Genomic DNA, 26,830 nt, shown 5'->3' on the forward strand with positions numbered 1-26,830 from the left:
TGAATTAACCACTTTTTTTGTGGAAAAAGTTGCCTGTTTTGTCAAATCCTCTTTCCTCTAATGAAATCTTATGAAATGAAATATGCACATGCATCCGTGTTGGGCTGAAACAACTAATCGATTATTGAAATAGTTGACAAATATTTTAGTTATCGCTTAATCGTTTTTTTTTGGGGGGGGGGGTTTCAGTAAGTGGAACATTGATTATGTCTTGACTATCTGTCTGTGTCTCAACCAATCCGAAATCCGAAATAGCATTAAGAGCATTGTACGAACATTCACTTTAAATTTACTCCATCAACATGTGCGCCACTTTAGCTCTATGTTTTCATTCACCTTTCACAGCCAAGCGATTTATTGATTAATCGCAAAAATAATTGGTAGATTACGATTATTTTGGTAATCGATTAGATTACCAAAATAATCGTTAGTTGCAGCGCTACATTCGTGGCATTAAAATATAGTATTTCAGCATTAAAATGGTATTAAAAAGCATTAAATTTGACTGTATAAACCCTGAAACTGCACTTCCCATTCCACTGTGGTTCACTAAGTCTACTGTCTGCGTTCTTATCCAGTCTGTCCCTGATCTTGAGCTCCGTTTCCCTTGACGACCATTCTGCTTGCCACCGGACAATGAGTTGCTCCAAACCCGACATCCTGTGGTCCCCGCACCACCCGGACCGCTACGTCATCTGCGACTCGGAGCTGGGCCTGTACCGTATCGGGCCGGCGGGCGGCTCCGAGTCCAAGGCGGGCACCCTCCCCCTGTCCGACGAAACCGCTGCCACGCTGCTGGCCATAAACTCCGACACGCCTTACATGAAATGTGTGGCCTGGTACCCCAAACACGAACCCGAGTGTTTGCTGGCGGTCGGTCAGGCTAACGGGAGGGTCGTCCTCACCAGCTTGGGGCAAAGTCACAACTCGGCGTGCAAAGAGCTGGTGGGGAAAGAGTTTGTGCCTAAACACGCCAGACAGTGCAATACTTTAGCCTGGAATCCAGTTGATAGTAATCTATTAGCAGCGGGTTTGGACAAGCACCGAGCGGACTTTTCGGTACTGATATGGGACATTAGCAGCAAGTTTTCCCCCGAGGCGAGCGCGGCGACTGCAGAGAAGATCCGCCTGTCGTCCCTGGATCTGGATTCGAGCACGGTGGTGACCAAGCCGATGTACGAGTTGGGGCAGAACGACGCGTGCCTGTCCCTGTGCTGGCTGCTGCGCGACCCGAAGCTGCTCCTGGCCGGGATGCACCGGAACCTGGCCATATTCGACCTGAGGAACACCAGCCAGAAGACGTTCGTGAACACCAAGGCCATCCAGGGGGTGACGGTGGACCCGCACTTCCACGACCGCGTGGCGTCGTTCTTCGAGGGGCAGGTGGCCATATGGGACCTGAGGAAGTTCGAGAAGCCGGTGCTGACGCTGACGGAGCAGCCCAAGCCGCTCACTAAGGTAAGGTCTCTCGCCTTCTCTTCTCTCGTCTTCTCTTCTCTCGTCTTCTCTTCTCTCGTCTTCTCTTCTCTCGTCTTCTCTTCTCTCGTCTTCTCTTCTCTCGTCTTCTCTTCTCTCGTCTTCTCTTCTCTCGTCTTCTCTTCTCCCGCCTTCTCTCATCTTCTCTTCTCTCGCCTTCTCTTCTCTCGTCTTCTCTTCTCCCGCCTTCTCTTCTCTCGTCTTCTCTTCTCCTGCCTTCTCTTCTCCCGCCTTCTCTTCTCTCGTCTTCTCTTCTCCTGCCTTCTCTTCTCCCGCCTTCTCTTCTCCCGCCTTCTCTTCTCTCGTCTTCTCTTCTCCCGCCTTCTCTTCTCCCGCCTTCTCTTCTTTCGTCTTCTCTTCTCTCGTCTTCTCTTCTCCTGCCTTCTCTTCTCTCGTCTTCTCTTCTCCCGCCTTCTCTTCTCTCGTCTTCTCTTCTCTCGTCTTCTCTTCTCCCGCCTTCTCTTCTCTCGTCTTCTCTTCTCCCGCCTTCTCTTCTCTTATCTTCTCTTCTCCCGCCTTCTCTTCTCTCGTCTTCTCTTCTCTCGTCTTCTCTTCTCCCGCCTTCTCTTCTCTCGTCTTCTCTTCTCCCGCCTCCTCTTCTCTCCTCTTCTCTTGTCTTCTCTTCTCCCGCCTTCTCTTCTCTCATCTTCTCTTCTCTCGTCTTCTCTTCTCCCGCCTTCTCTTCTCTCGTCTTCTCTTCTCCCGCCTTCTCTTCTCCCGCCTTCTCTTCTCCCGCCTTCTCTTCTCCCGCCTTCTCTTCTCCCGCCTTCTCTTCTCCCGCCTTCTCTTCTCTCGTCTTCTCTTCTCCCGCCTTCTCTTCTCCCGCCTTCTCTTCTCCCGCCTTCTCTTCTCCCGCCTTCTCTTCTCTCGTTTTCTCTTCTCTCGTCTTCTCTTCTCTCGCCTTCTCTTCTCTCGTTTTCTCTTCTCTCGTCTTCTCTTCTCTCGTCTTCTCTTCTCTCGTCTTCTCTTCTCTCGCCTTCTCTTCTCTCGTCTTCTCTTCTCTCGTCTTCTCTTCTCTCGTCTTCTCTTCTCTCGTCTTCTCTTCTCTCGCCTTCTCTTCTCTCGTTTTCTCTTCTCTCGTCTTCTCTTCTCTCGTCTTCTCTTCTCTCGTCTTCTCTTCTCTCGCCTTCTCTTCTCTCGTCTTCTCTTCTCTCGTCTTCTCTTCTCTCGTCTTCTCTTCTCTCGTCTTCTCTTCTCTCGTCATCTCTTCTCCCGCCTTCTCTTCTCTCGTCTTCTCTTCTCCCGCCTTCTCTTCTCTCGTCTTCTCTTCTCTCGTCTTCTCTTCTCTCGTCTTCTCTTCTCTCGTCTTCTCTTCTCCCGCCTTCTCTTCTCCCGCCTTCTCTCGTCTTCTCTTCTTTTTTTTTTTTCTTTTTTTTCTTTTTTATTTTTTTTTTATTTAAGGTAGTGCAGACGAACAATACAAAAACAGTAGACAAGTCCACTGACGTGTAATAATAATAATAATCATAAAACAAATTCTATACAACAACAACAAAAAAAGGGCACAAGTTAGAAGTGCTACCTTAAACATTTACGTGTGTGCGTGTGTGTGTGTGTGTGTGTGTGTGTGTGTGTGTGCGCATGTGTGCATGTGTGTGCGTGCCTGTATGAAATGCTAAGTGCGACTTGGATATGTTTATAGGGGAAACACAAGAGAAGGAGAGTTTGGCAACATAGAAAGGAGCAAAAAAAAACAAAAAAGAAAAACAAAAAGATACTAATAATAATATTAATAGTAATAGTCAGACAACAAAAATATAGAATAGTAAAATCAATCAAATAGAAGACATTTCTTTCCAATTATACAATGCTTATAATTTTATTTTATTTATTTATTAATCATTTTTACTTATAAGTTCAATACCCTTTTGAAGTGGATGTAAGACCAGGGGCTTAAACTCTGCTGCTGCCCGACCCTGGGGAGGCAACTCGCAGAGCAAGGACTGCTCCATCACCTCAGAGCAACCCACTGATTAGATGAGGAGAGGGTCTGCTCACTTGATCGAGTAGTGTTTTTACCTGGCTAATATCCACCTCTACATTTGTCGTTAATTTTCTTTTTAGTATTATTATTATTATTATTATTATTTATTATATTTATTTGCATTCTTTAATTTTGAGGTGGGGTAAGACCATGGTGCTTAAAAATTCTGCTGCTGCCTGTCCGTGGTGGGGAGGCAGCAGCATAGCAGAGACCGCTCCATCACTTTAGAGCAACCCTCTGACCTGATGAGGAGAGAGTCTGCTCACTTGATCAAGCAGTGTTTTTGGTGTATCCCCCCTTTTTTTTTTTTTTTTTTTTATATATACATATATATATTTTTCCTTACTCTACCTCCCCCCCAAAAAATGCATTATAAGCACTGCATAACCTCGGGGACATATAATTCATGAAAATTAAAAATAAAGGGGAGCAGAAAGGGAGAGAGAGATAGTGAAGAGGAAGAGAAAGGAACAAGAGGAGATATTGTGTGTGTATTTACATTTTTATATGCGTGTGTTTATTGTATAATTGACATGGATGACAATTAACCAATAAAAAAAATAAAAAAAATACATAAATAAATAAAAAGATTATGAGTGAAATAAATGATTTCATGTCAAATCTTATGTTAATTATGAGAAGAAAAAAAAACAAAAAAAAACAAAAAAAAAACAGTAATAATAATAAATAATAGTAACAATAAAAGCAAAAAATATACATATATATATATATATATATATATATATATATATACATACATATACATACATGCACATAAACGTACAGGAAAGATATATATATATATAAAAGAAGGGGACAATATATTTCAAAGAGTACTGAAGTTATCTATTTTGCAGAAATTTTGTGAGTTTGGTTTGGAATGGAGAGGGTTCTATCATCATAAATTCAGGGAATGTTGACTGAGATTCTGTAAGGATATAGTCAGACAGCAGATTTTTCCATTGGTGTACACTGATATTATTTTTGGATTTCCAGTTTGTGAGTATGGTTTTCTTGGCAATGGTTAGGGCTACAAGCAGTAGTTTAGTATGGGATGAGTCAAGAGTGATGGTTGAGGTATCTCCTAGGAGACAGAGTGAGGGGGATAGTGGGATGCGGCAGTCCAGAAGGGCAGAGAGGGAATCTGTCACCTGTTTCCAAAAAGCTGAAATAGGTGAACAGAACCATATGGCGTGAATGTAGTTGTCTATCTTGTTTTGTTTGCAGTTTGTACATGTATCAGAGTTTATGGTGAATTTAGAGAGTTTCTGGCCTGTGAGGTGAGTTCTGTGTATTGTCTTGTATTGTATCAGTTGTAGATTTGCATTTCTTGACATGTTGTAAATGTTATTGCATATCTGAGTCCAGAAGTTGGCATCAGGAGCAAGTGACAGATCTTGTTCCCATTTGTGATGTGGAATTGCCATCGCTTTGTCCGACTTTGTAATAATTTTATACATTTTGGTTGTGAGTTTTTTTGTGGACTTGATATTGACGACTTCTGAAGACAGAGGAGGGAGTTCCAGATTTATTTGTCTGATTTTGTATGCTGAAAGTACTGAAGATTGTAATTGTAAATATTCTAAATATTGTGAGCTCCTGATGCCAAACTCCTGGACCAAGTATGGAAATGAAACCAGTGTGTTATCCTTAAAGATGTGCCGTAGGTGTGTGATGCCTTTCTCTACCCATGTGCGGAAATGTAATGGTTTTTTGTTAATTTGCAAGTCCGGGTTATTCCAAATGGATGTGAAATTTGATGGTGCCAATGTAGAATTTGTAATTTTATGGAATTTCCACCAGGCTGTCAGAGTCGAGGATATTGTTGGGATTTTGAAACATGGATGACGCTTAATTGAATTATTAAAGAAAGGTAGGTCTGAAACTGAAATGTTACTACAGAAAGCTTCTTCTATATCTCGCCAGGTGTGGTCTGATGGGTCAGGATGGGTCCATTTGTATATGTATTGTAATTGGGTAGCTAATGAATAATGGAGAAAATTGGGAGCAGTGAGGCCTCCTTGGGATTTAGGTTTTTGTAAGGTGGAGAGTTTAATTCGGGGTGGTTTGTTTTTCCAGTAGAATGAAGTTATTATTGAATCTAGAGCTTTGAACCAGGGTTGGGTTGGAGGGATTGGTATCATATTGAAAAGGTAATTAATTTTTGGAAGGATAGACATTTTTATTGCTGCAATTCGGCCAATAAGGGAAATCGGAAGATTTTTCCAACGGTTGAGATTGTCTGTTATTGTCTTGAGAAGAGGAGTGAAATTTAGACGGAAGAGCTCTGACAGCCTGGGGGAAATGTTAATACCTAAATATGTAATGAAAGTTGTGCATATGGGAATAGGAGGTGTATGGGTTGCCTCATCCCAACTATCCCCCTTCAATGGAAGGATAGTGGATTTATGAAGGTTGATGGAGTAATCAGAGATGTTAGAATATCTTTTTATAAGTGATATGGTTTCTGTAAGGGAGGTATATGGTTGTTGCAAATACAGCAGTATATCGTCAGCATATAGACTAATTTTATGATGAGCCTTGGGTGTCTTTATTCCTGAAATACAGTTGTTCTGGCGAATTGCCGCAGCAAGAGGTTCAATGAATATGGTGAAAAGGGAGGGAGAGAGTGGACATCCTTGCCTTGTACCTCTATATAATGTGAATGGTTGTGATATGAGTCCATTGGTTAATACTGTGGCGGTGGGTGAAGCATGTAAAATGTGAATCCAATTAATAAATGACTCCCCAAAGCCAAATTTTTGAAGAGTGGATGTTAGAAATGACCAATTAACTCTGTCAAAAGCTTTTTCAGCGTCTAAAGAGACAATAATGGTTGGATGTTGTTGCGATGTTGAGTATTCCAATAAGTTGAACAGTCTACGTGTGTTGTTTGAAGAGTGTCTTCCTTTTATGAATCCGGTTTGATCTGGATGTATTATGGTTGGAATTACTTTTTCTAATCGATGAGATAATGTTTTGGTGATTATTTTGAGGTCAACGTTGATAAGCGATATGGGGCGATAGTTGGATGGTATAGTTGGATCTTTATTAGGTTTAAGAAGAAGTGAGATTATGGCAGAATTCATGTGAATAGGTAGTCTTGATTTTTCTTTTATTTCAATTATAAGTCTTTGGAAGAGTGGAGTGAAGATAGGCCAGAAGTGTTTATAGAACTCAGCAGGGAAGCCATCCGGTCCGGGTGCTTTATTGTTTGGCATTAATTTTAGGGCGTCTTCGAGTTCTTTCTCAGATAGAGGGGATTCAAGCATCATTTGTTGGTTCTCGGTAACTTTGGGTAGTTCAATATTATTAAGAAATGCGTTTATGTCCATTTGGGATGGTTTATTTTCAGAAGCATATAGTTTTGTATAAAAAGCCTTGAATATACTGTTAATCTCTGCTGGTAATTGTGTTGGCTTCCCTGCTGAGTTCTTCATACTAGTGATTATTGCTTTTTCACGATTTTGTTTAAGTTGATTTGCCAGATGTTTTCCAGATTTATTGTTGTGCTGAAAGTTTTCTTGACGAAGTCTTTGTATCATAAATTGTGTTTTTTATGTATTTATCTCGTCTTCTCTTCTCTCGTCTTCTCTTCTCCCGCCTTCTCTTCTCCCGCCTTCTCTTCTCCCGCCTTCTCTCGTCTTCTCTTCTCTCGTCTTCTCTTCTCCCGCCTTCTCTTCTCCCGCCTTCTCTCGTCTTCTCTTCTCTCGTCTTCTCTTCTCCCGCCTTCTCTTCTCCCGCCTTCTCTTCTCCCGCCTTCTCTTCTCCCGCCTTCTCTTCTCCCGCCTTCTCTCGTCTTCTCTTCTCTCGTCTTCTCTTCTCCCGCCTTCTCTTCTCCCGCCTTCTCTTCTCCCGCCTTCTCTTCTCCCGCCTTCTCTTCTCCCGCCTTCTCTTCTCCCGCCTTCTCTTCTCCCGCCTTCTCTTCTCCCGTCTTCTCTTCTCCCGCCTTCTCTTCTCCCGCCTTCTCTTCTCCCGCCTTCTCTTCTCTCGTCTTCTCTTCTCTCGTCTTCTCTTCTCCCGCCTTCTCTTCTCTCGCCTTCTCTTCTCTCGCCTTCTCTTCTCTCGTCTTCTCTTCTCTCGTCTTCTCTCCTGAAGACAATATAGATTTTTCTGAGGTCTGAATTCTCCCCTTACATCTGCAGACCATTTCAGCTTCTACTGACAGAGCCTGTAGACTTCATTGTCCTCATCATCATCTGAACATGATAAGCTCTAACAAAAACAATATAATTTACAAATAATGAAAGTGTGAATTTGCTTTGTTAAATTTAAAACCACGTCCATCACTAACCCCACAAAACTGATGTAAAAAGTGGCTGTGCTTTTGAGGCTCTGCTAGATACAGACAATATTGTTTCTGACGTGGCTTTTCAAAATAAAGCCTTTGGAACAGGACCTCATGAACATAACTCTCATGTTTGGCTGCCTGTAGTCACATCTCAGTGAAAGAGCCAATTCATCGTTATCGTAAATGTATAAATATATGTGTAGCTCAGAGACACAGAGACATTTAGTTCTCTGCAGAAGACATGGGGGGACAGGGAGACACATTTCCACCAGCAACTGTTACTTCTGCCTCTTGACTTTTCCTCACTCTCAGGTCAATCTCAGGTGTTGCAACAAGGCTTTTGTCAGCCATTAAACTGCAAGACTAAAATAGAATACAGCCTTTTTGCCAACACAATTCTGTAGTTCTTCTACACATAATCTATGTTTACTCGAAGAACTAAAACGTACATAGGTTTTATATTTTCTTGATAGATATATCAGATATTCATGAGCCGTACAGCATGACACACGTGATTTGTCAACATGTTTCATTTGCTGGTCCTCAGGTGGCGTGGTGCCCGACCCGCACCGGCCTGTTAGCCACGCTGACCCGGGACAGCAACATCATCCGTCTGTACGACATGCAGCACGCGCCCACCCCCATCGGCGACGAGACGGAGCCCACCATCATCGAGCGCAGCGTGCAGCCCTGCGACTCCCAGATCGGCAGCTTCGCCTGGCACCCGTCCTCCCAGAACCGCATGGTGGTGGTGTCCGCAGCCAACCGCGCCATGACCGACTTCACCGTGTTCGAGCGCATCTCCCTGGCCTGGAGCTCCACCACGTCCCTGATGTGGGCGTGCGGGCGCCACCTCTACGAGTGCGCGGAGGACGGCGCCGAGGGGCTGAAGGGCACCATCGAAGCCGACATCGCCACCAAGATGAGGCAGCGGGCGCAGTCCAGGTACGGCCACGACACGGCACAGGTGTGGAGGAACCATGTGCTGGCCGGGGGCAGCGACCCGCAGCTCAAGTCCCTGTGGTACGACCTCTCCTATATCCTTCAATACTGCCAGGGCACATTGGAAGCAGTAAAATAACCACTTTTCTCCCACCTGAACAGAGCATTTTTTCACAACCAAACAAATAAGCTTGAAATAAGCTTCAAAAATACGCCAAAAAAGTTTTGTAGGTCTTAGCTTTCAAATGAGACGTTCCACTGGCCTCTACAGTATAAGAAATTATATTTGGGTAAAGCTGAACTGGAGAAAATGCACTCGGCTAAAGCGGGAAGATGCAGAAAGCAGTCTGTTTTTCAGGCTGCAGAAATAGAAATTGATTAATTTGATTAATTTGTGATATGATATGAATTTATTGGGTCGACTCTATCCATAAATACACAAATATTAACATTGACCGATTATAACACAAAGTATAAAACACTTATTTCCAATGTGGTCCTCGATTAAAGCATAATCGCAATAGGCAGCAGTGAAATACAAATAATCAATAATATAATGATAATACAAAGTTGAGACACTGACTCGGCAAGACTAAACAAATGGAACCATTAGACAGACGTAAACACATTAACATGTTCAGACATAAAGAAGAAAAAATAAATGTGTTTTAACTCTTCCATTGTAAGAAACCTGTATACATGAGTGATGATTTACCGATTTGACACAAGGCACGACACATGATGAGGCACTGGCTCTGGTATGATATCTATGATGAGTGTTTACCTTTCTAATGTTATTCGTTATTCTGGAGCATCACTTTTATAATATTGAACATAATATATTGATCCACCCCACATTGAACTGGTAAGATATGTACCTACATAGATAACCTTGTCATAACCTGTATCCGTTAAACATATCTAGTAACCTCGTTTTACATAATCTGCAGCCTCCCTTTTCTGTTTTTGGTACGAGCCCTATACCATGAACAACATGAAGAGTCAAAATGTCATTTCTGATCCACTTAAGTTGTGGTTTATTTCCATTTTGAGACAGTTTGTTCATAGTTTAAAGTACTGCGCTGTTGTAGACCAGGTATGGATCAGATAGTTTCCAAAAGGCTGCAACCCTCAAAATGACAGGTGGGGTCTTGGCCCCCACTTTGGGAACCACAGAGACCTTTCAGTTTAACCACAAGGGGGCGCCTTTGTGTGCTAAAAGAACTGCTTTTAACTTCTTGCTTAGCTGCTGCAGCTTTAATATGGTGTATTAAACAATCATCAAATATACATTTGTTCAGTAACAGTTACTGTTGTGTAAGTTTGATTTTCCTATGGGAGCGTTACATATGAAGCAGTGTGCCGAGGATCTGCAGGGGAACAAGCAGTCCATGGTCTACTCCGGGATCAAAAACATCGTCAAAACCAGCTCGGGTGAGAGTTATTCCAGTTATTCCTTTACTTTCAAATACACTTTTTAAGTCCTCGGACAATGTCAGTGAGCCAAAACACACTCCTGGCATGTGTTTAATGAGTTAAAGCGTGGTAACGATAAAAGATGTCTATGAATAAATGTGTTAATTAAGTAAGAATTAGTGGAGTTTCCTTGTCATTTCATTACTGTTGTTTAAAACTAAACAATGTGAAATTAATAAGTCCAACCCTAAATGAAATAGCCCTTTCATTTAAGGGGAGACTCTGTACTTTCACCTGGAAACAAATAAATTGGCTAATACGCACAATAAGTTGTTTGGATATTGCATTGACTAATCATTTCTCGGAAACACTTTATTTTACGCTACCCTTGTACCTAACTAAATTTAGTACAAAGTAATGTACTAAATTTACTCAGGTACAATGTATCACGGTACTGTAAAATAAAGTGACCATTTCTCCATATCTTTTGATGGGGAATTGTAAACTCAGAAGCCATTTCCTCAAATGCGCATTTTCCACCCTTGTGCTTGAGATCTGAAGGTTTGTTGAGGGATTTTTCAGTTTTCAGATTTATTGTTCTTTGAATCATTTCCCTCTCCTCTCCGTCAGGCACGTCGGAGAGCCGCCGGTGCTGGAGCGGCTCGGAGCGGCAGGCGGACGTGCCCCAGTTCCACAGCGAGGAACGCAGCCTGGCCCTGCGGCTCTGCGGCTGGACGGGCCGGGGCTCGGACCAGGACGTGGAGCCCCTGCTGCGGGCGCTGGAGCAGGAGCAGGAGTGGGAGAGAGCGGCCGCCGTGGCCCTCTTCAACATGGACATCCGCCGGGCCATCCAGATCCTCAACAAGGGAGCCACCGCAGACAAAGGTGAGCGCGAGGGGTTATGTCAGGATTATTTTAGAGGGCCCCAAATGATATGGACTTGTGGGGTCCAATACTGATATGAAGGAGATAGCATGGCCGATAGTTTATAGTATAGTATTATTATTATTATAATAGTAAAGGTTTCAATCATATAAATCTATAGACATGTTCTTCAGAGGGAGCTCGTTTGAAAGGCAAAAATCTGTAGATTCCAAAACAAAAAAGGGTACATCTCTGTCTCTTATGGTTCATAAAAAGTTAGTGCCTTTTTTGAATTTTGAGCCCCTGCCCCACTGTAGCTCTGTTGTAAACACAGACATTTGTGGATTTGTCGTTTGTATCCAATTCATGAATTTGCAGCATTGTTTTCTAACATTTCCATGAAAGTGACCCGGCCTGAAAGTTGTGAAATGTGATCATAAAACGTCTTTGTGTAAAGAAATGTGTGGAATGAGTTTGGACCACAACTAACTAATTCAATTTACTGGCTCCTTCTTTCATTGTTTGCAATAGGGGAAAATCAGCCTTTAAATTGACTGAATTTAAACACTGCAAAAAGTAATCAAGATATAAGTATTTTTTTTCTTTAGATAATAATATTTTGTCTTTAGTTCGGTAATTTCAAGAAATCTTTCCATGAGGCAAGTTTTTTTGTCCTTAAAATAACAATGCAAATTACATTTTTTTTAAAAGTTGCCGCACAGGTTCCAAATGAGTCAAATCAAGGACAAATTAGCATATTATTGTTGACTAAAACCAGATTAAACCCAAAAAGAGTTGTTCGATTACAGTGTTCTATGATTTGTTTGTTGGAATATCGCATTTAGACTATTTCACTACACTAAGGAGTATTTTTCTCTTTGAGTAATTGTGACAGGCACTTCTTCTTACTAAATGATTGATTATGAGTTGTGTGGATGTGGACAGGCCTGTTGTTTACCCTGGTTGTGACACCGGAAAATTCCATAGTCCATGTAGGCAGGGACGTGCACAGATAGAGCCCAGGTGGTGCTCAAGCACCTGCCCCCTCTGCCTTGTGCCCTTTAAGTGCCCTTCTCGAGACCTGTTTTTTTTTTTCTCCCCCAATATTAAGTATTATTTATTTTATTGTTCTTAGATATTTGCCCTATTAAGCCAACATGTGCTGAAAATACAGTTTTAATGTTCAGGAACTTCAAATCGCGCTTCCTCCTCTGCCTCTGAGCCGCAGCGGCGCTGACGCTCCTGATCAATAAAGGGCAGCTGCGCTGTCCCCGTGTTTCCCCTGTTTTAGAAGATGGTACAGCCCATCTCTGTGAGACGCGGAGTAAAGTAAACTGAGTGAATTGGGAAAGTTTATGAACGAGCCAGCGCTGCGCGTGTTGAGACCGTCCGGATAAAGTCCGCGGTAAGAAGTCAGTAACTTTAGCGGTTCTGTTTGTCGCTATAAAATGTTCTGAAAATGAGCTGTATTACTCAGACTAAGTCAGGGCTGAGCATAGACCAGGGTCAGAGCAGAGTGAGCTGAGCTGAGGAGACAGAGGGGAGAGGAGGAGAGAGAAGGTGAGGAGGTGCCTGCGTTCTGGACACTGGAGGGGGACAGGAACATGAACAGCCCAGGATTATTGTTATATAACATGTTTTTTGACATGGACAAAAACATCCATGTCATGATATTGACAAAGCAGATGTTTTAAGTGTAGGCTATAGTACATTTGCATCATTTATTTGTGCTAGACTTAAAGCCACACTGTGTAGAATTTTACCCAATAAATAAAATTGAAATACAAGCATTTATTTAATGACCATTATTTTCATCATTGAAAAATACCTCAGACTTGTACAAACAAACATCTATGAGGCTCACCCCGCCTAAGATATGGTTGTAAACTTTAATGGGAGTGGGGACGTCTCCAGCTCGTCTCCATGGAGATGTGACTAAAGGCAGTAGAATTTGAGATTTAGACACACAATTTAGTTTCACATCCAAATCCATTCTTTTATTACACACAGCAGCAACAGCACTTTCTGTGTTCGAGCTGGTCATTAGGAGCATGTTTTGTTTTGCCACAACAATATAGTCCAAAATGTTACGCAGTGTGCCTTTAAGTGCAGAGCCTCGTGATAGTCCTACATTGTCCTTTAAAGTCTGTGTAGTTTACTATTAGGTCCACATAGTTGGACATTTTATGTTGCTGTGTTAATCAATGGTGTGTTAGTGTCACTAATTACAGAAAAATCACTTTTTTGTCTTTTTTTTTGGGGGGGGGGTTGTGCCCTTTTGTCTTGGTTGAGCACCTGCCCCTCAAAATGTCTGTGCACGCCACTGCATGTAGGTCAGCCTGTGTTTCCTGAGGATGACTGATGGCCTGAGTCATTAGATAAGGTGTGTCAACAGCAACTTCTTCGACCCTTCAGCGCGGATTTGGCTGGAGAAAGTACCTGTCCTGTAGGGGAATCGGCACCATTGTGCTGTGTTAGGGCTCAGGTCAGTGTGTTCTCAGTGTGACAGCTGCCTGATAAACAGTAATGAGTTATGATGAACACTTTCACTGTTCTGACGCGCTGAGAGCTTTCACAGCTAGTGTTGGGAAAGAAAACAATACTCGATCCCATATCCTCCTGTGTGGAGAGTGCATGTTGTCCCTTTGCTAAAAAACATGTACAACAGGTTGGGTTCACGGTGCATCACAACATTCTGAAGAGCCTATAGTTTAACCTCTGAACCCCCAGCTGAACCGAGCACATTTTCCTCACGTTTGGCCTTACCAAAATCTAAAAGGCGTCAAAATAGAACGTGCAGGAAAAGCAACAATAACACAATAAACAAGTGTCCAAAAACACAGCTAAAAAGTGATGGAAAAAGCCACAAAAGAGCACCCAAAAAGTGACCATAATGCAATAAAAAAAGTGACAAAAACCTGACTTGTCTTTCAAACAGACTTCCTCTGAAGTACCTTCTAAACATGAACACACGGTCGATCTCTATTAGATTAGACTACATTTCTGTATATTTCTATGATTGAAACCTTTACTATATTAATTAATGTTTAACTATAGCCTATTTGAGAGTTTAAAAAAAAAAATGAAATCAAATTACTTAGATATCGCCCTTTATATCTGCTAGCCCATCGACCATGCCAACCCCTTCATATCGGTCAGGCCTAGGGATGGGCAATTAGTCGAATTTTAATCTAATTGTGATTTTAATGAAGGTCGACCACGATAATCGCCTGGTGCATTTAATGGCGGAGAATTGTCCAGTCCTGTTGCATTCTGGAAAAAAATATGGACAGCGCCATGCTGCACAGGAAGTTTCATATTCCATTAGCCTGCTCAATGTATTTTTCCTATAGCCATTAGCATTAGCCCCAAACATCTCAAATTATGAACGATTCAGATGTTTTCAGCCGTTGTAAACCCATCAACCACGTTTACACCTTGACCTTTGGATCATTTACTTTAGATACAAATTAGCATCTAAAAGTGTCCTCCGAGCTAAATGCTAAACCATGTTCAGGTTTCTGCATTTCATGGGTCGGATACACAAATACACATCTAATTGACATTAAACATCATCTTAGGATATGTACATGGTAAAGAATCACAGAAAAGTATAAAAATACTGAAATATAAATAGTGAAATATGTCACACCGTACTGTAGGCTTCCTTCGCTTTTCATAGTTAGCGGTCGTCAGCGCTGTGGTTTGAAGCAGGAGCTTTACGGCTTACAACTCGAGCAAAGAGTTTGGGACTTTTTTTGGAGTTAGAGCAAATAACTTTACAGGTGTTCATTACACATGTGGAGGAACAGTTTCATCCAATTCTGAGGGGATCACCTGGGAAGATTCTGTGAATTTGGATGATTTGACACGGAATGACCCATTTGTTTTTATGATGGGTTTATCAGAAAAATGACAACAGTTATTATGCCAGTTCAATTACATTACATTGGCTGGCATAATGACATAAGCCGGACCAAGATGGTGGCATGCCGTCCATATTGGACTCCTTTTTATTTCTATGGCCTGTAAGACTACGGCGAGTTCAAAAGTAAATGATCAAGCTCCCGCTCCCTGATCAAAGGGAGGGACTTCCAGACAGTCACTTTAACCGCCTATTCCCCGCTCTCTCCCCCATAATCTCCTCTCTGTTTTGTCGTAGGAGACCTGAACCTGAATGTGGTTGCTATGGCGCTGTCCGGTTACACAGACGAGAAGGCGTCTCTGTGGAGAGAGATGTGCAGCTCCCTCCGGCTGCAGCTCAACAACCCGTACCTCTGTGTGATGTTCGCCTTCCTCACCAGCGAGCCCGGGGCTTACGACGCCGTGCTGGTAACGGGACGCTCTCATTTAGCATCCAGAGCAGCGCCACACAAACTTTTTCAGGACTGCTGACCGATGACAGGACAGAAAACTGGGATTAGTAGGGTTAGCATTTAGGGTTAGTGGTTAGTGTTTTTTACCTACAGTGCCACATAGTTTTCTGCAATGTAGTGCAATATATTCCTTAAAGGGACTATTCGGAGTTTAAAAATGTTAAAATTATGTATTTTCCTCCCCCTACATGTTCCAGCCATGTCCTAATATGTTGAATAAGCTCAGACCTGTTCACCGCAACTGCCTCTAAAATCCTGCACTGTCACTCAAAAAGGTGTTAATTCAGGTCTGAATTACCGGCATGCACAAGCTTAATATAGAAACCGCAGTTACGCGTAAGACCTGAAGTGGCAGTAGTGAGTGTAAAATAACCAACTTGCATCTTAAAATAGGTGGTTCCAAAAGTGGGGGTTAGGACCGCTGAGCTGATGAACAATACAAGTAAAAAAATATCGATAGTGTATTAAATACGTTTTTTATTTGTAAACTGCATTAATTCAGGTAAAAAACGGCATCAAAACCAAAGTAACAATGCATCACTTAAAGGATCTATATCCTGCTATTTTAGCCATTTCAAAGTTAAGTATAGGCATGTATATGATATATTGTACCTCTACCACTATGGAGCACTCATTTTTGTGATAAATATAAGTGTTTTCTGGAGGTATTTTTCAAACCCGGAAGACACAACGCTTCGATTCAGTTAACTCCGCCCACTCTCCCCGCTCATACAACTTTACAGTAATATAAATAAACAGCAATAAGTGAAGTTACTTCACAATGCAGTTATAAGGAGTTGACATCTGCAACACAGCTTCATAAATGGCTAACACACATGCTAATATGCTAACACACAAGCTAACCCGCGTTTGGATTGACTCACCCTCTGCTCCATCGCTGTTTACATTGTGGGACTCGCGTTGGTTATAAAAGTTAATCCACTTTGATTCTGGCGAAGGTTCACCAAACATCCATCAGAGACAGTCACAGAAAAACAATATTTTGGTGATAGTGGCTGAATCCCGGAGAAAAAAAACAGCTTCTGAGAGAGTGGCCTCTTCCTGAAAAAGGTTGAATAAACTCCCGTCCTCGTAGCCAAACGCGCTTCTTTTTCTCCGTCCGTGACATTATCGTTCGGTAAGAATAAAGAACAGATGTCCAGAATAAGTTGCAACGAGCTCCATCTTCAGCTGCAGCGCAAACATGACTGATCTGTTCAGACGCTCAGGGATGTGTTTGTTTTGGCCTCAGCTGACCTGGAAGCACCTCGGGCACAGCCTTTTTATTTTTTTTTTCCTTCACTTTTTTTTTTCTCTTTGCACAATTGCACTAACACAGTCAGAGTTTAGCATTTTGAAAGAAGTTTACAAAAGATCGTGAACTGATAAACATCTTCGCGATCTGCTCTGATGCAGCTGAAATCCTCATGAAATATCCATGTCATTTGTTTAATAAGTTGCTTGTTGTGTCCCATTTAATTTATTATTATGATTATAATTATTAATAATAATAATAATAATAATAATAATAATAATAGTAATAATAATAATAATAATAATAATAATAATAATAATAATAATAATAATAATAATAATAATAATGAATTGGTTTTATATTGCGCTTGGACACTCAAAGACACTTTACATTGCACTATTCATTCACTTCATACTTGTGCTGGTAAGGCCATATGGTGGTATGTTGGAATATCAACATTTCCCCTCATTCCTCTGTTTGATGGAGCGATTGTAAATCTTAAGAAATTGCCTTTGCACTGATTTACAGCACATGTGGCATTCAAAGTATACCATTTGGGCCTTGAAATGTCATTAAAAAGCATAAAATCTGACTTGCTGCCTGTAGAAACCCTTTGGTTGACCTCACATCTGACTGCAGGTGTCTCTAAGCCCACTGTGCTGCATAAATATTGTACAGGCTTCCAGTTCATAAAAGTCTTGACACTCGATAATAAACCTGTGCCTAAAAATAGCTGCTTCACATCTGTTTCTGCTGGAGACGGTCAGGGCCTGGGCTGCACATGCGTTGGGGAGTTCTCACTGTGGCCTGAAGGCAAAGCACCACGTTCGGGTCAGGGTCACTGTAGGTTCAAAAGAAGAGTTACGTTTTCCCTTTTGTGCTCATTTCAGAATGAGAGCAGCGTGGCGGTGCGAGATCGAGTGGCTTTTGCCTGTATGTTTCTGAACGACACACAGGTAAGTCATGAGCTCACGTACTAGCTCGGTTTATATGTGACATGGATGACATGGACAGGATACTTTGGAGAAGATGTATTGGAGCTACAGCTTCCTGTGTTTTTCAATTGTGCTATTCCTCGTGGTCCGCTTCCAGCTCCCCCCTTTCTTTAAAAGATTTGCTGTAAAGGATAGAAGCAAAAACAAGACATTATTACTTATTATAATGTATTTAGAATACTCATTTTGAGTACGTAGCTGTATTCTGCTAAAGTTACACTTTCATTTGGGAAGATTTCAAAATCGTATTATAATTTTTGTAATTATTTGCCATATTTATACATAATTATAATGACAATCAATGTGAAAGTATATTAAAAGTATTCAAAGTACTCAGAATACAGTGATAAGACAAAGTAACGGAAAATGTTAGACAAAAAGTATTCAGTATTCAGTAACTAAATACAATTTCAAAGTATTCCCCCCAACACTGTTAAAGTGGACATATCAGGCAATATTATTAAATAGACTTAAAGCATTATTTTGAATGCCCCAGCGTTGGTATCTTGCAGTTTATAATTAAAAAAATGATATCTTAATTAACTGGTAATAATGAAATACAGACTGAGCTGGTGAAGAACTTGACTTTTCAAAAACAAACTTCCAGTTTGGATTCACACCGTGGTTAGCAACCTCAGCACGGCCTGCTATGATATATATATGCCTCAGAACTGATATGCTAAAAATGTGAAGGACAGTTTTTTATTGATCTCCATCTGTGAGATCAATAAAGTATTATCTTATCTTAACAATGACACCATTGTATCCAGGAAGTACAGGATGAAGTGCTGACACCGTAGAAGAAGAAACAGCTAAATGGAAGTCACCCAAAGCGCTTCAAATTCAGCAGCTAGGATTACTCAAAATTGCGTGTATGTTGTGAACTAGTACTCTAGGTCTGTCTTTGACATTATAACATGGTTTAAAGCACAAACAAAGTTGATTTTGCATATAGATACACCGATCCAGCTGTTTTGCTTCCAACAACGATACTGGGGGTTTTAGTGTCTACCGATATCCGATAAAGTCTTTAAAGTCTTTTCTTGTCATACTGTACAGATCAATTATCAATTATATCTATTAATAAACTAAGGGAAACACATTAAACAAGGATCACTGGATTTTCTACTCTATCCTTGGGACAGGCTATTTCATACAGTGGCATAAAGTGATCAGATCATTACATCTTGTGCATTACAAATATCTTATATCTAAATATCTTATATATAAACTAAAATACAAACACTTGGCCTACTAGGCTACTTTAGGTATTTCTATCACAGTTTCTGACCTAGCCTTGATTAATTGCTGCTAGCATTAGCATGCTCCGGCTAGCGGCAGTATGTGCAAGAATCAACAGGTTAAACCTGAGCGATTGAATTCTCCAGGCTCTATGCTTTAAAATGATATACAGCATGAGCATGCCCATAATCAATGAGGTTTAGTCGGTGAAAGTTGTGTTTTCAAAGCGGTGAGAGTCAAAACTGGGATCGGTTCAGTATCAGGATATTTGTAGCCAATACCCAATATCATATTTCTTTTCCAGTATCGACTCCAATATGCAATAGATGTATTGGATAGGTGCATCTCTGATTTTGCATGACACTGTATGTCCCCTTTAATCCGGTCCACCTCCCTGTATGTGGTCTGTGGCTGTACTTCCATGAATACTTCTTTTTGCCAACAGCTTACTCAGATCTATCCATCTCATTTTGAATCAGTATTTGCGTGTGGCTTAAATGTCTGATGAAGCTGGGGCTCCCCCTCTCTTCTGCAGTTGTCTCGCTACGTCGACAAGCTGAGCGGCGAGATGAAGGAGGCGGGAAACCTGGAGGGGGTGCTGCTGACGGGGCTGACCAAAGACGGGGTGGACCTGATGGAGAGCTACGTGGACCGCACCGGAGACGTGCAGACCGCCAGCTTCTGCATGCTCAAGGCACGTATCGCACACAACGGGAACAAACGGAGGGGCCACATTTAAGGTCGCACATGTCATTCACTGCATTAAACTGGCCTTAAATCTATATTTCTTCTTCAACTATGTTTACTTCATAACTTTGTCATAACTCAAACAATTGGGCTCCATATTTATTGCTCAAAAGTTGGCTGTTGTATCCATTTGCCTTTCAATATTTAACTTTCCCTTCCTTCCTGTGACTGATGGAATGAGTGGAAGAAATGAAATACACCCCCTTTTTTTTTAGCATTAATAACAAAACAAAAGTTGCATAAATGTGCCAAAATGAAGATCATAATTGTCATTGAAAGGTCATTAAAATGGATTCTAACTGGAATTAAATCAACATTTCTGCATAAGTTTGTCAAAAACACAAAAAGTATGGTCCAGTTTTGGCTGAAACTGTACACCAGGGCTATTCAATGACATTTTTTTCATGGGCCAGATTTTTCAGAGGTCATTGGTCGAGCCCTCCACCGCCGCCAAACGTATTTATATTTTTAGGATAAACGAGATTAAAGAAATTTGAAATGTATTGCCGTCATTGCTCAAATAGAAAGAAATGTAAAGAAATTCCAGCATTTTAAGCTCCTTTAAAAAACACAGATCCAGTATTCTGGATAGTAATTTCAGCCATGTTGGCGTCTAAAGGTCTTTCCAGCTCTATTGGATTATTATTAAGCTAAGAACAACCCAGAAGCACATGACTACTTAATATACGTATAAACGAAAGAACAGCATTCCTAGTCAGGATAAACTTTATTGCCTGTCAAGTGTTTTGAGGGTCTCCCTTCTTCAATAACAGGCAAACAAATACACAAGCGCAAACACTATATGCAATTATGGCCACTATGTGAAACATTTAAAACCAGAGGTTTTAAGGAGCCTTTGCTAGAGTAAAAGTTGGACAATGTTCACAAGTTGTCTAGGGCTCAATTGTTGAGGCCCAGCGAAAACCAGGAGGGATTGCTATGGTCTCCACTTACAGTCCTATTTCTCAGCCAGTTAAACAGGTCATTGAGAAACATTGGCATATTTAAGAGAGCAAGAGAAGTGTCTTCTGAGTTTCAGACACACCCGCGATATTTTAAAGAGGTCATCTAGTCTTAGAGACACTTTAGTAAAAGCAGTTTAACCTAAAATGGGTCAGACACATTTTGTAGCCTCTGCACCTAACGGTGATGTCCCATGACATGATTGTGTACAGTGTCACAGCATGCTTAAACTGGAATCTATCACTCATCCCAGCACGGGATCATAGGCAGAACATCATTTGTGGTGTATCTTTTGAAGTGTCCCTGTAACTTATAATATGTCGGGAAAACAAAAAGAGAAGTATAAACAAGAATTTGCGAACATAAATGCTCAATAAGAAATAGGGATGAGAAGTCATCCATGGTACGACATTTTCGTAATTAAAACATGCTATCAGTGACTTGAAATTCTGTGGCTGTGCCAAAAAGGGGCGGGGACAGAGACAACCTTCATTTTATTTATTCATTTATTTGAATGGAACAGTGCATATTAATGAACAGACAACTAGTGCTGTAAATATGCCGGATTTAACCCAAGGCTAGTTTCCATGAGGTCCCATGAGGTAAAAAAAAGTAAGAATTCTCTGTAATAATATTGAAATTGTTTTAGCCGGTGCAGGTCCACTTGAATAGGCCTGTTCTGCACAGTTTTGCTCAAAGGTTACCCACTGCATCCACTTTATTGTTGAATCTCAAAATGTCCCCTTTGTGGAATATAAAATATAGTATTTGGTCGTATTATTTCAAAAACATGACATATGACTTGCTGCGACTTCTGTGGACTCTGCATGCAACACTTCATTTTGTAAACGGTGACCTTTCTGAGGATCCTATACTTATTACAAAGTGATAAGTTCTTCTAGTTATCTTGTGGTTGTAAGAAAATGAGCTTGGCACACTTGGCACACACCAGTGTTTTCCCAGATGTTCCATTTCTCTTCCTGTCGCAACCTGTCAGTGGACAGAGCAGTGCATTACACACATCTTCATCTCTACAGCACAAAGATAACAGGATGGTATTGAAAAATAAATTGTAAGGCAGTTCTGGTATACAAAAATAAATGGCGAATATATAGATGATAAATAAAATGAAATGACTTTGTTGTCCCAGCCATTGTTAGTTTTGGCAACATGTTTTAATTTATTTTTAGTCAAGAATGATTCGAAACCAAACATTTTTTTTTTTTTTTTAGTCGAATTTTAGTCTAAATTCCAAGAAATCCACTGTCTGACGCCAAAAAAGTGTCCTTTACCTGGATGTAAATGGCTGTTCTGATCTGGGACTGCTGCAGTTGGTCAGCCAGGGGCGGACTAGGACTAAAAAACGTCCCTGGACTCTGACTAGCCCAAATTAGCGTAACCGTGCACTTCCAGACATATTCTAACATTTACGATCATTTCTATTCCGCAATTGCTGTTACCAATTAACAACAACAACAGAGGTGTTACATAAAATAAAATAAACCAACAGCCCCCTTTAATTGATTTGAATCAGGCTGCTGTGTGTGTTCCCTGCACTGTTACTCACTGCTCGCTCTCTAATCATCGAATCTTTGGAATGTGCTGAGAAGGCTTTACGCAGTGGTTGCACTCTCCCATCATCAAAACAAGATCTTGGTGAAAAATGAAAACTTGACTTTTGCCATTGCAGAAGCTTGTTGAAACAATTAAAGCAAAATGCAGACATGAAATATTAGAGTGGTGACCATTTTTTTTGATCGGTTTGAAGGAATAGTACTTGATAGAATGTGTGAATGTTTGTTTATGGTTCTAGAGAATTAATAGTTTAGTATAAGTCCTGAAAAAGTATCACAACGTAAACCAGTACCGCTAAAAAAAACAACTCTTTCCAGCACAAGAGTCATTGACCATTCAGACTGAGAAGAATGTGAAACAGAAGGCTAAAATGTGGTGTTGTGGCAGGGCTCCACGGGGGAGGTGCTGAAGGACCCGCGGGTTCAGTGCTGGATCGAGAACTACAGGAACCTCCTGGACGCCTGGAGGTTCTGGCACAAGCGAGCAGAGTTCGACATCCACAGAGGCAAACTGGACCCCAGCTCCAAACCCCTCGCACAGGTCGGTTCTTCTATCACGGCATGGATGTTGTGGTTAGATTTACCACAAGTTACGGCTTCCTGTCCCCATTGTTGTACATAAACCACACATAAAATGAGATTTAAAAATAATCTGTACCTAGACGTGAAGGACTATAAGCATATTTAGCACACACAAGTAAAGTCAAAACCATGCCCTGCAGGTACAGATTGTCCATTATTAGTTATAAGCAGCATTCGAAACTATTCACTAGCATGTTGCATGAAGCTAACGTTTGAATTATGGCTGTGCACATTTGAGCCAATTAACCACTTTGTCCTCCTGTGTCTCTGTAGCTTTATTTGGTTGAAAATATATCCATAATTCAGCATTTGTTACAGTTGAGCAGCAGTAGGTGAAAGAATAGTTTCCATCTTTGTTTCCAGCTTCCAATGTGATCATTTGATGGTTTATCACCTTGATTGTAATACTCTATTACTATATACTTATTATGTTATATTATACTATATTTTTTGTTAATTGCATTTTGTATTGCCGGTGTACAGCACTTTAGAGTTCTCCTGTTTTTAACATGTTGTAAGTGACAAAAGTGTGCTGTGTTTTGTTTAAATGTATTTTCATTTTCTTTTCCTCAGAGAAATATAACGAGGACAGGAAGCCGTTACACAGGAAGAACTAGCATCATGTAGTCGCGAACAGAGCCTACATATTATAGGGCTGCACAATAAATCACAGCTAATCATGTTGGCTGATGCAACATCCCAATGGCAAGAGGCCACTATGTATCGCAAAGTCACAAAGTCTGACTGAGATCGACACATTTTTTGCAAAAAAGTACATTGATCTTATAAATCAGGGGTCACAAATTAAATTTCACCAAGGTCCAAATATTCACGATCATATGTAGCCTGGCTAACGCCAGACTAAAATCACAAGTGATTTTTAGTCTGGGGACCACCAATACATTTTCTCGTAGGAAAGGTGTGGTTTACGATCGTCCATAGTCGTTTATTGGGCGATACGAATGTCTATCATGTGTCTGCAGAGGCCACAGCCAATCGTATCATCGAATCCGATGACGTATGACGCACCCGCTGTAAACTTTCGAGCTAAACTATTTAGAACACGGCCTAAAACTTGATCGAAACATAGCGTCGCGTCTGCTGCTGTCATGTTTGATCCGTAAACAAACTACAAGCTTCCGTATATCGAATAGCTCGTCATCATCTTGCCGTCCCTCCTCGTTCTGTGATTGGTCCCAAATCCATGCGAAAATTTCGGCCATGGTCCCCAGGCTGTTGTTGTGCAGTTCGAAATGATTCGAGCACACACAGCAGCATGGCGTTAGCCAGGTTAGGTTATATGAGGATTTTTAAGACTTCATTAGATCTATAACTGTGATTTGAAAATAATGCAATTGATTGCATCCTGTTATTGTTTTTTTGCTCTAAAATAAGTTTTGGCTCCTAAATAGAAGAATGCAGAGCCTCTATTGTACTGTACACAACGTGCACATATGACAGTGCACTGAGCCCTGCTTTGTCCTGGTTCAGACCTGGTTTAGTCCTGGTTTAGTCCAGGTTTGGTCCTGGTTCAGACCTGCTCGCTGCAGATCGGGAAACAGCCGCACTATTTGTGCATTTACGATGCGCGATCGTGTGCATATAAAATTAGGGCGTCCTCTGCTTTTTGTTGTTGTTGTTTTTCAGTTGTTCCAAAGCCTTTTCTGAAAATATAAACAGTGTCATGAAGCTAAGTTGTAGGACTTTCTCTGGGCTGTAGTTTTCCCCTCTGCAGTCAGAGGGAGAGAGAGAGGATTCAGGGTCGGGTCCAAAGTTCATATCCAAGGTTCAGGTCCGGATGGGCTGGCGCATGGGTCCAGATCCGGACCGCGGTCCAACATTTAGTGACCTCTGTTATAAATGTTCACTTTTAGTTCTGATTTTTATCATTTAGTTCAATTTTTTCCTTGTTTTGGTCCTGATTTAGTGTTTTTCAAAGTCCAGAGTTGAAATGGTTGAAAACATTGCTATAATTGCCAGTGATTTCCATATAGTGCAGCCATAACATGGAATATTATTTTCTTATTTTACGAGTTTACATTCGGACATTGTTATGAATGAATTGAACGTGCTGTGAAATAATGGTCCAGCTTGGCAAATGTGTTTGGCTAAATACAGGATAATGATCTTACCTGAGCCCGGTGTCCTCCTGCAGGTGTTTGTGAGCTGTAACTTCTGTGGGAAGTCCATCTCGTACAGCTGTGCGGCGATGCCTCACCAGGGCCGTGGCTTCAGTCAGTATGGCGTCAGCGGATCGCCCACCAAGTCTAAAGTGACCAGCTGCCCCGGCTGTCGGAAACCCCTGCCCCGCTGCGCCCTGTGCCTCATGAACATGGGAACACCTGTCTCCAACTCCCCAGGTAAAGTCAGGTGCAAGGCCGAGGTGGGGCTGGGTACAAGAGCAGGTGTTTAATGCCTGTCTGTCTGGGACCCGGGCGATATTCTCTGGTTTCTTGTGCTTCCTCGGTTTTCAAACTCGGACACAAGCATAAGACCTTCTGCTCTTCTGTGCATGTGTTACTTTACAACTGCAGGCACCGATGGAGGCTAAAGTGTACAGACAAGACCTTTAGGAACAAACTAGGCTTTACGTTTTCAGTTTTTTAATCAATAAACATTAAAGCAGTACTAAGTAACTTATTTACCTTAATAAATCCTTTCCGTAGTCCCTGTGGGGGTGATACAAGTGTTTATGGGATGATTGGAGGGTCTTTCATCTCCCCCTGGTGTCTCTGGCCAGAAAACCATGTTTGCAACTTGACTGCCCCCGGTGCAGAGAAAGCAATACACACTAATGTAATCACGAAGCTAACATGCTAACGGGCAAAACTAACTGTGGGCTAACGTCACTTTAAACAGTATTTCCAGCCAAGTTTGAGTGAAAAAAAATATTTCCGTTGTATAATTGGATGCACAGTAACCCTCTCTCCCTTCGCCTTTCCTGTCAGCGTAGTATTTACTCTCCAAGACAATTAATAAATTAAAAAATCGTAACTTGCTACTACACCTGCAGTTGCGCTTATGGCCTCTAGGGGGAAGAGTTACTTAGTACTGCTTTAAGTACAAACGCCTGACAAACCCATCTCATCAGTAGATAAAACGGACTGGATTATTACAGATGAAGATGAGCTGCAGCTCACTGGGATTAAAAGTTATATTAGATTACAGAAGTGCGGCCAATCATAGCACAGGCTGCTCCCACTAAAGTCAGTAAGGTTAGATGAGATCGAGCGCAGGAGATGCAGTGAGAGCCCGCTGTAGTCAGCGCTGCCTGAAGCACACGCCCTAAGCGACGCCCTCAGGCGAACGCCAAAAGCCTGATGCAAAAGCGCAAGGTTGTGTTTACGGAAGATCAACACCTCGTCTCGACCGAGACTGTCCTTGCGTCATGTGGAATCGATCAAATCAATCAATCAAAGCACTTTAAATAGAACTTTACGACACCAGGAAAACCAAAGATAGATAAAGATAAAACCATTTAAAAACACAAAGTTATTGCATCCTAGACATAACTCAGTGTGTTCTAGGTGTTAAAAGCCAGTTTGTAAAGATGAGTCTTTAATCTGGACTTATAAAGGGACTGATCTGTGGGAACAGTTGACTAAGGAGCAGCTGTTTGTACCAGGACCCGGGCACGTCGAGAACCATTTGATCGGAGACCGGAGAGCTCTGCTGGGGCAATGTATGTTAAACATAACGGAGACCATGAAGAGCTTTAAAAACAAGCATTAACATTTTAAAATTAATTTGATAACGGACCGGGAACCAGTGCAGGAGGAGAGGACGGGAGTGATGTGGCTGTGTCTGGATGAACCATTCTGCACTAACTGTCACCAATGGAGTGACGACTGTGGGAGGCCAGTGTCAAGAGCGTTGCAATAGTCCAACCATGAAGTGATACATGCGTCGCCTTCTCCGGGTCTTGGCGTGAGAGCAACGTCTTCACCTTGGTCAAAAGGCGCAGCTGGAAAAACCTGGCTTTGACAACAGCATTTATTTGTTGTTTGAAGTTCTGAAGATCTGGCCCTTGTCTCTTACATGTATAAGTAAGTGCTCAGAAATAGTGTTCAGACGTTAGGCCTGAGCCGTGCTGCCACATGGGCCAACCTGACCAGCATGTTTT

The 26,830-nt window shown here is 41.6% G+C and overlaps 1 protein-coding gene across 1 annotated transcript in view; it reads left to right on the forward strand.

Moving 5' to 3' along the window:
• Nucleotides 1–26,830, forward strand: part of mios (missing oocyte, meiosis regulator, homolog) — a 28,985-nt gene that overhangs the window by 1,039 nt on the left and 1,116 nt on the right. The window contains exons 2-10 of the mRNA XM_079560889.1: nucleotides 579–1,458; nucleotides 8,299–8,788; nucleotides 10,041–10,127; nucleotides 10,740–10,994; nucleotides 15,136–15,305; nucleotides 17,495–17,560; nucleotides 19,377–19,535; nucleotides 22,514–22,666; nucleotides 24,863–25,067. Coding sequence (XP_079417015.1) covers nucleotides 637–1,458; nucleotides 8,299–8,788; nucleotides 10,041–10,127; nucleotides 10,740–10,994; nucleotides 15,136–15,305; nucleotides 17,495–17,560; nucleotides 19,377–19,535; nucleotides 22,514–22,666; nucleotides 24,863–25,067 — 2,407 coding nt within the window. The 5' untranslated portion in view covers nucleotides 579–636. The remainder of the gene's footprint in view (nucleotides 1–578; nucleotides 1,459–8,298; nucleotides 8,789–10,040; nucleotides 10,128–10,739; nucleotides 10,995–15,135; nucleotides 15,306–17,494; nucleotides 17,561–19,376; nucleotides 19,536–22,513; nucleotides 22,667–24,862; nucleotides 25,068–26,830) is intronic.

This window comes from Gobius niger (assembly GCF_951799975.1).
Source record: "Gobius niger genome assembly, chromosome: 8".
NCBI lineage: Eukaryota > Metazoa > Chordata > Actinopteri > Gobiiformes > Gobiidae > Gobius > Gobius niger.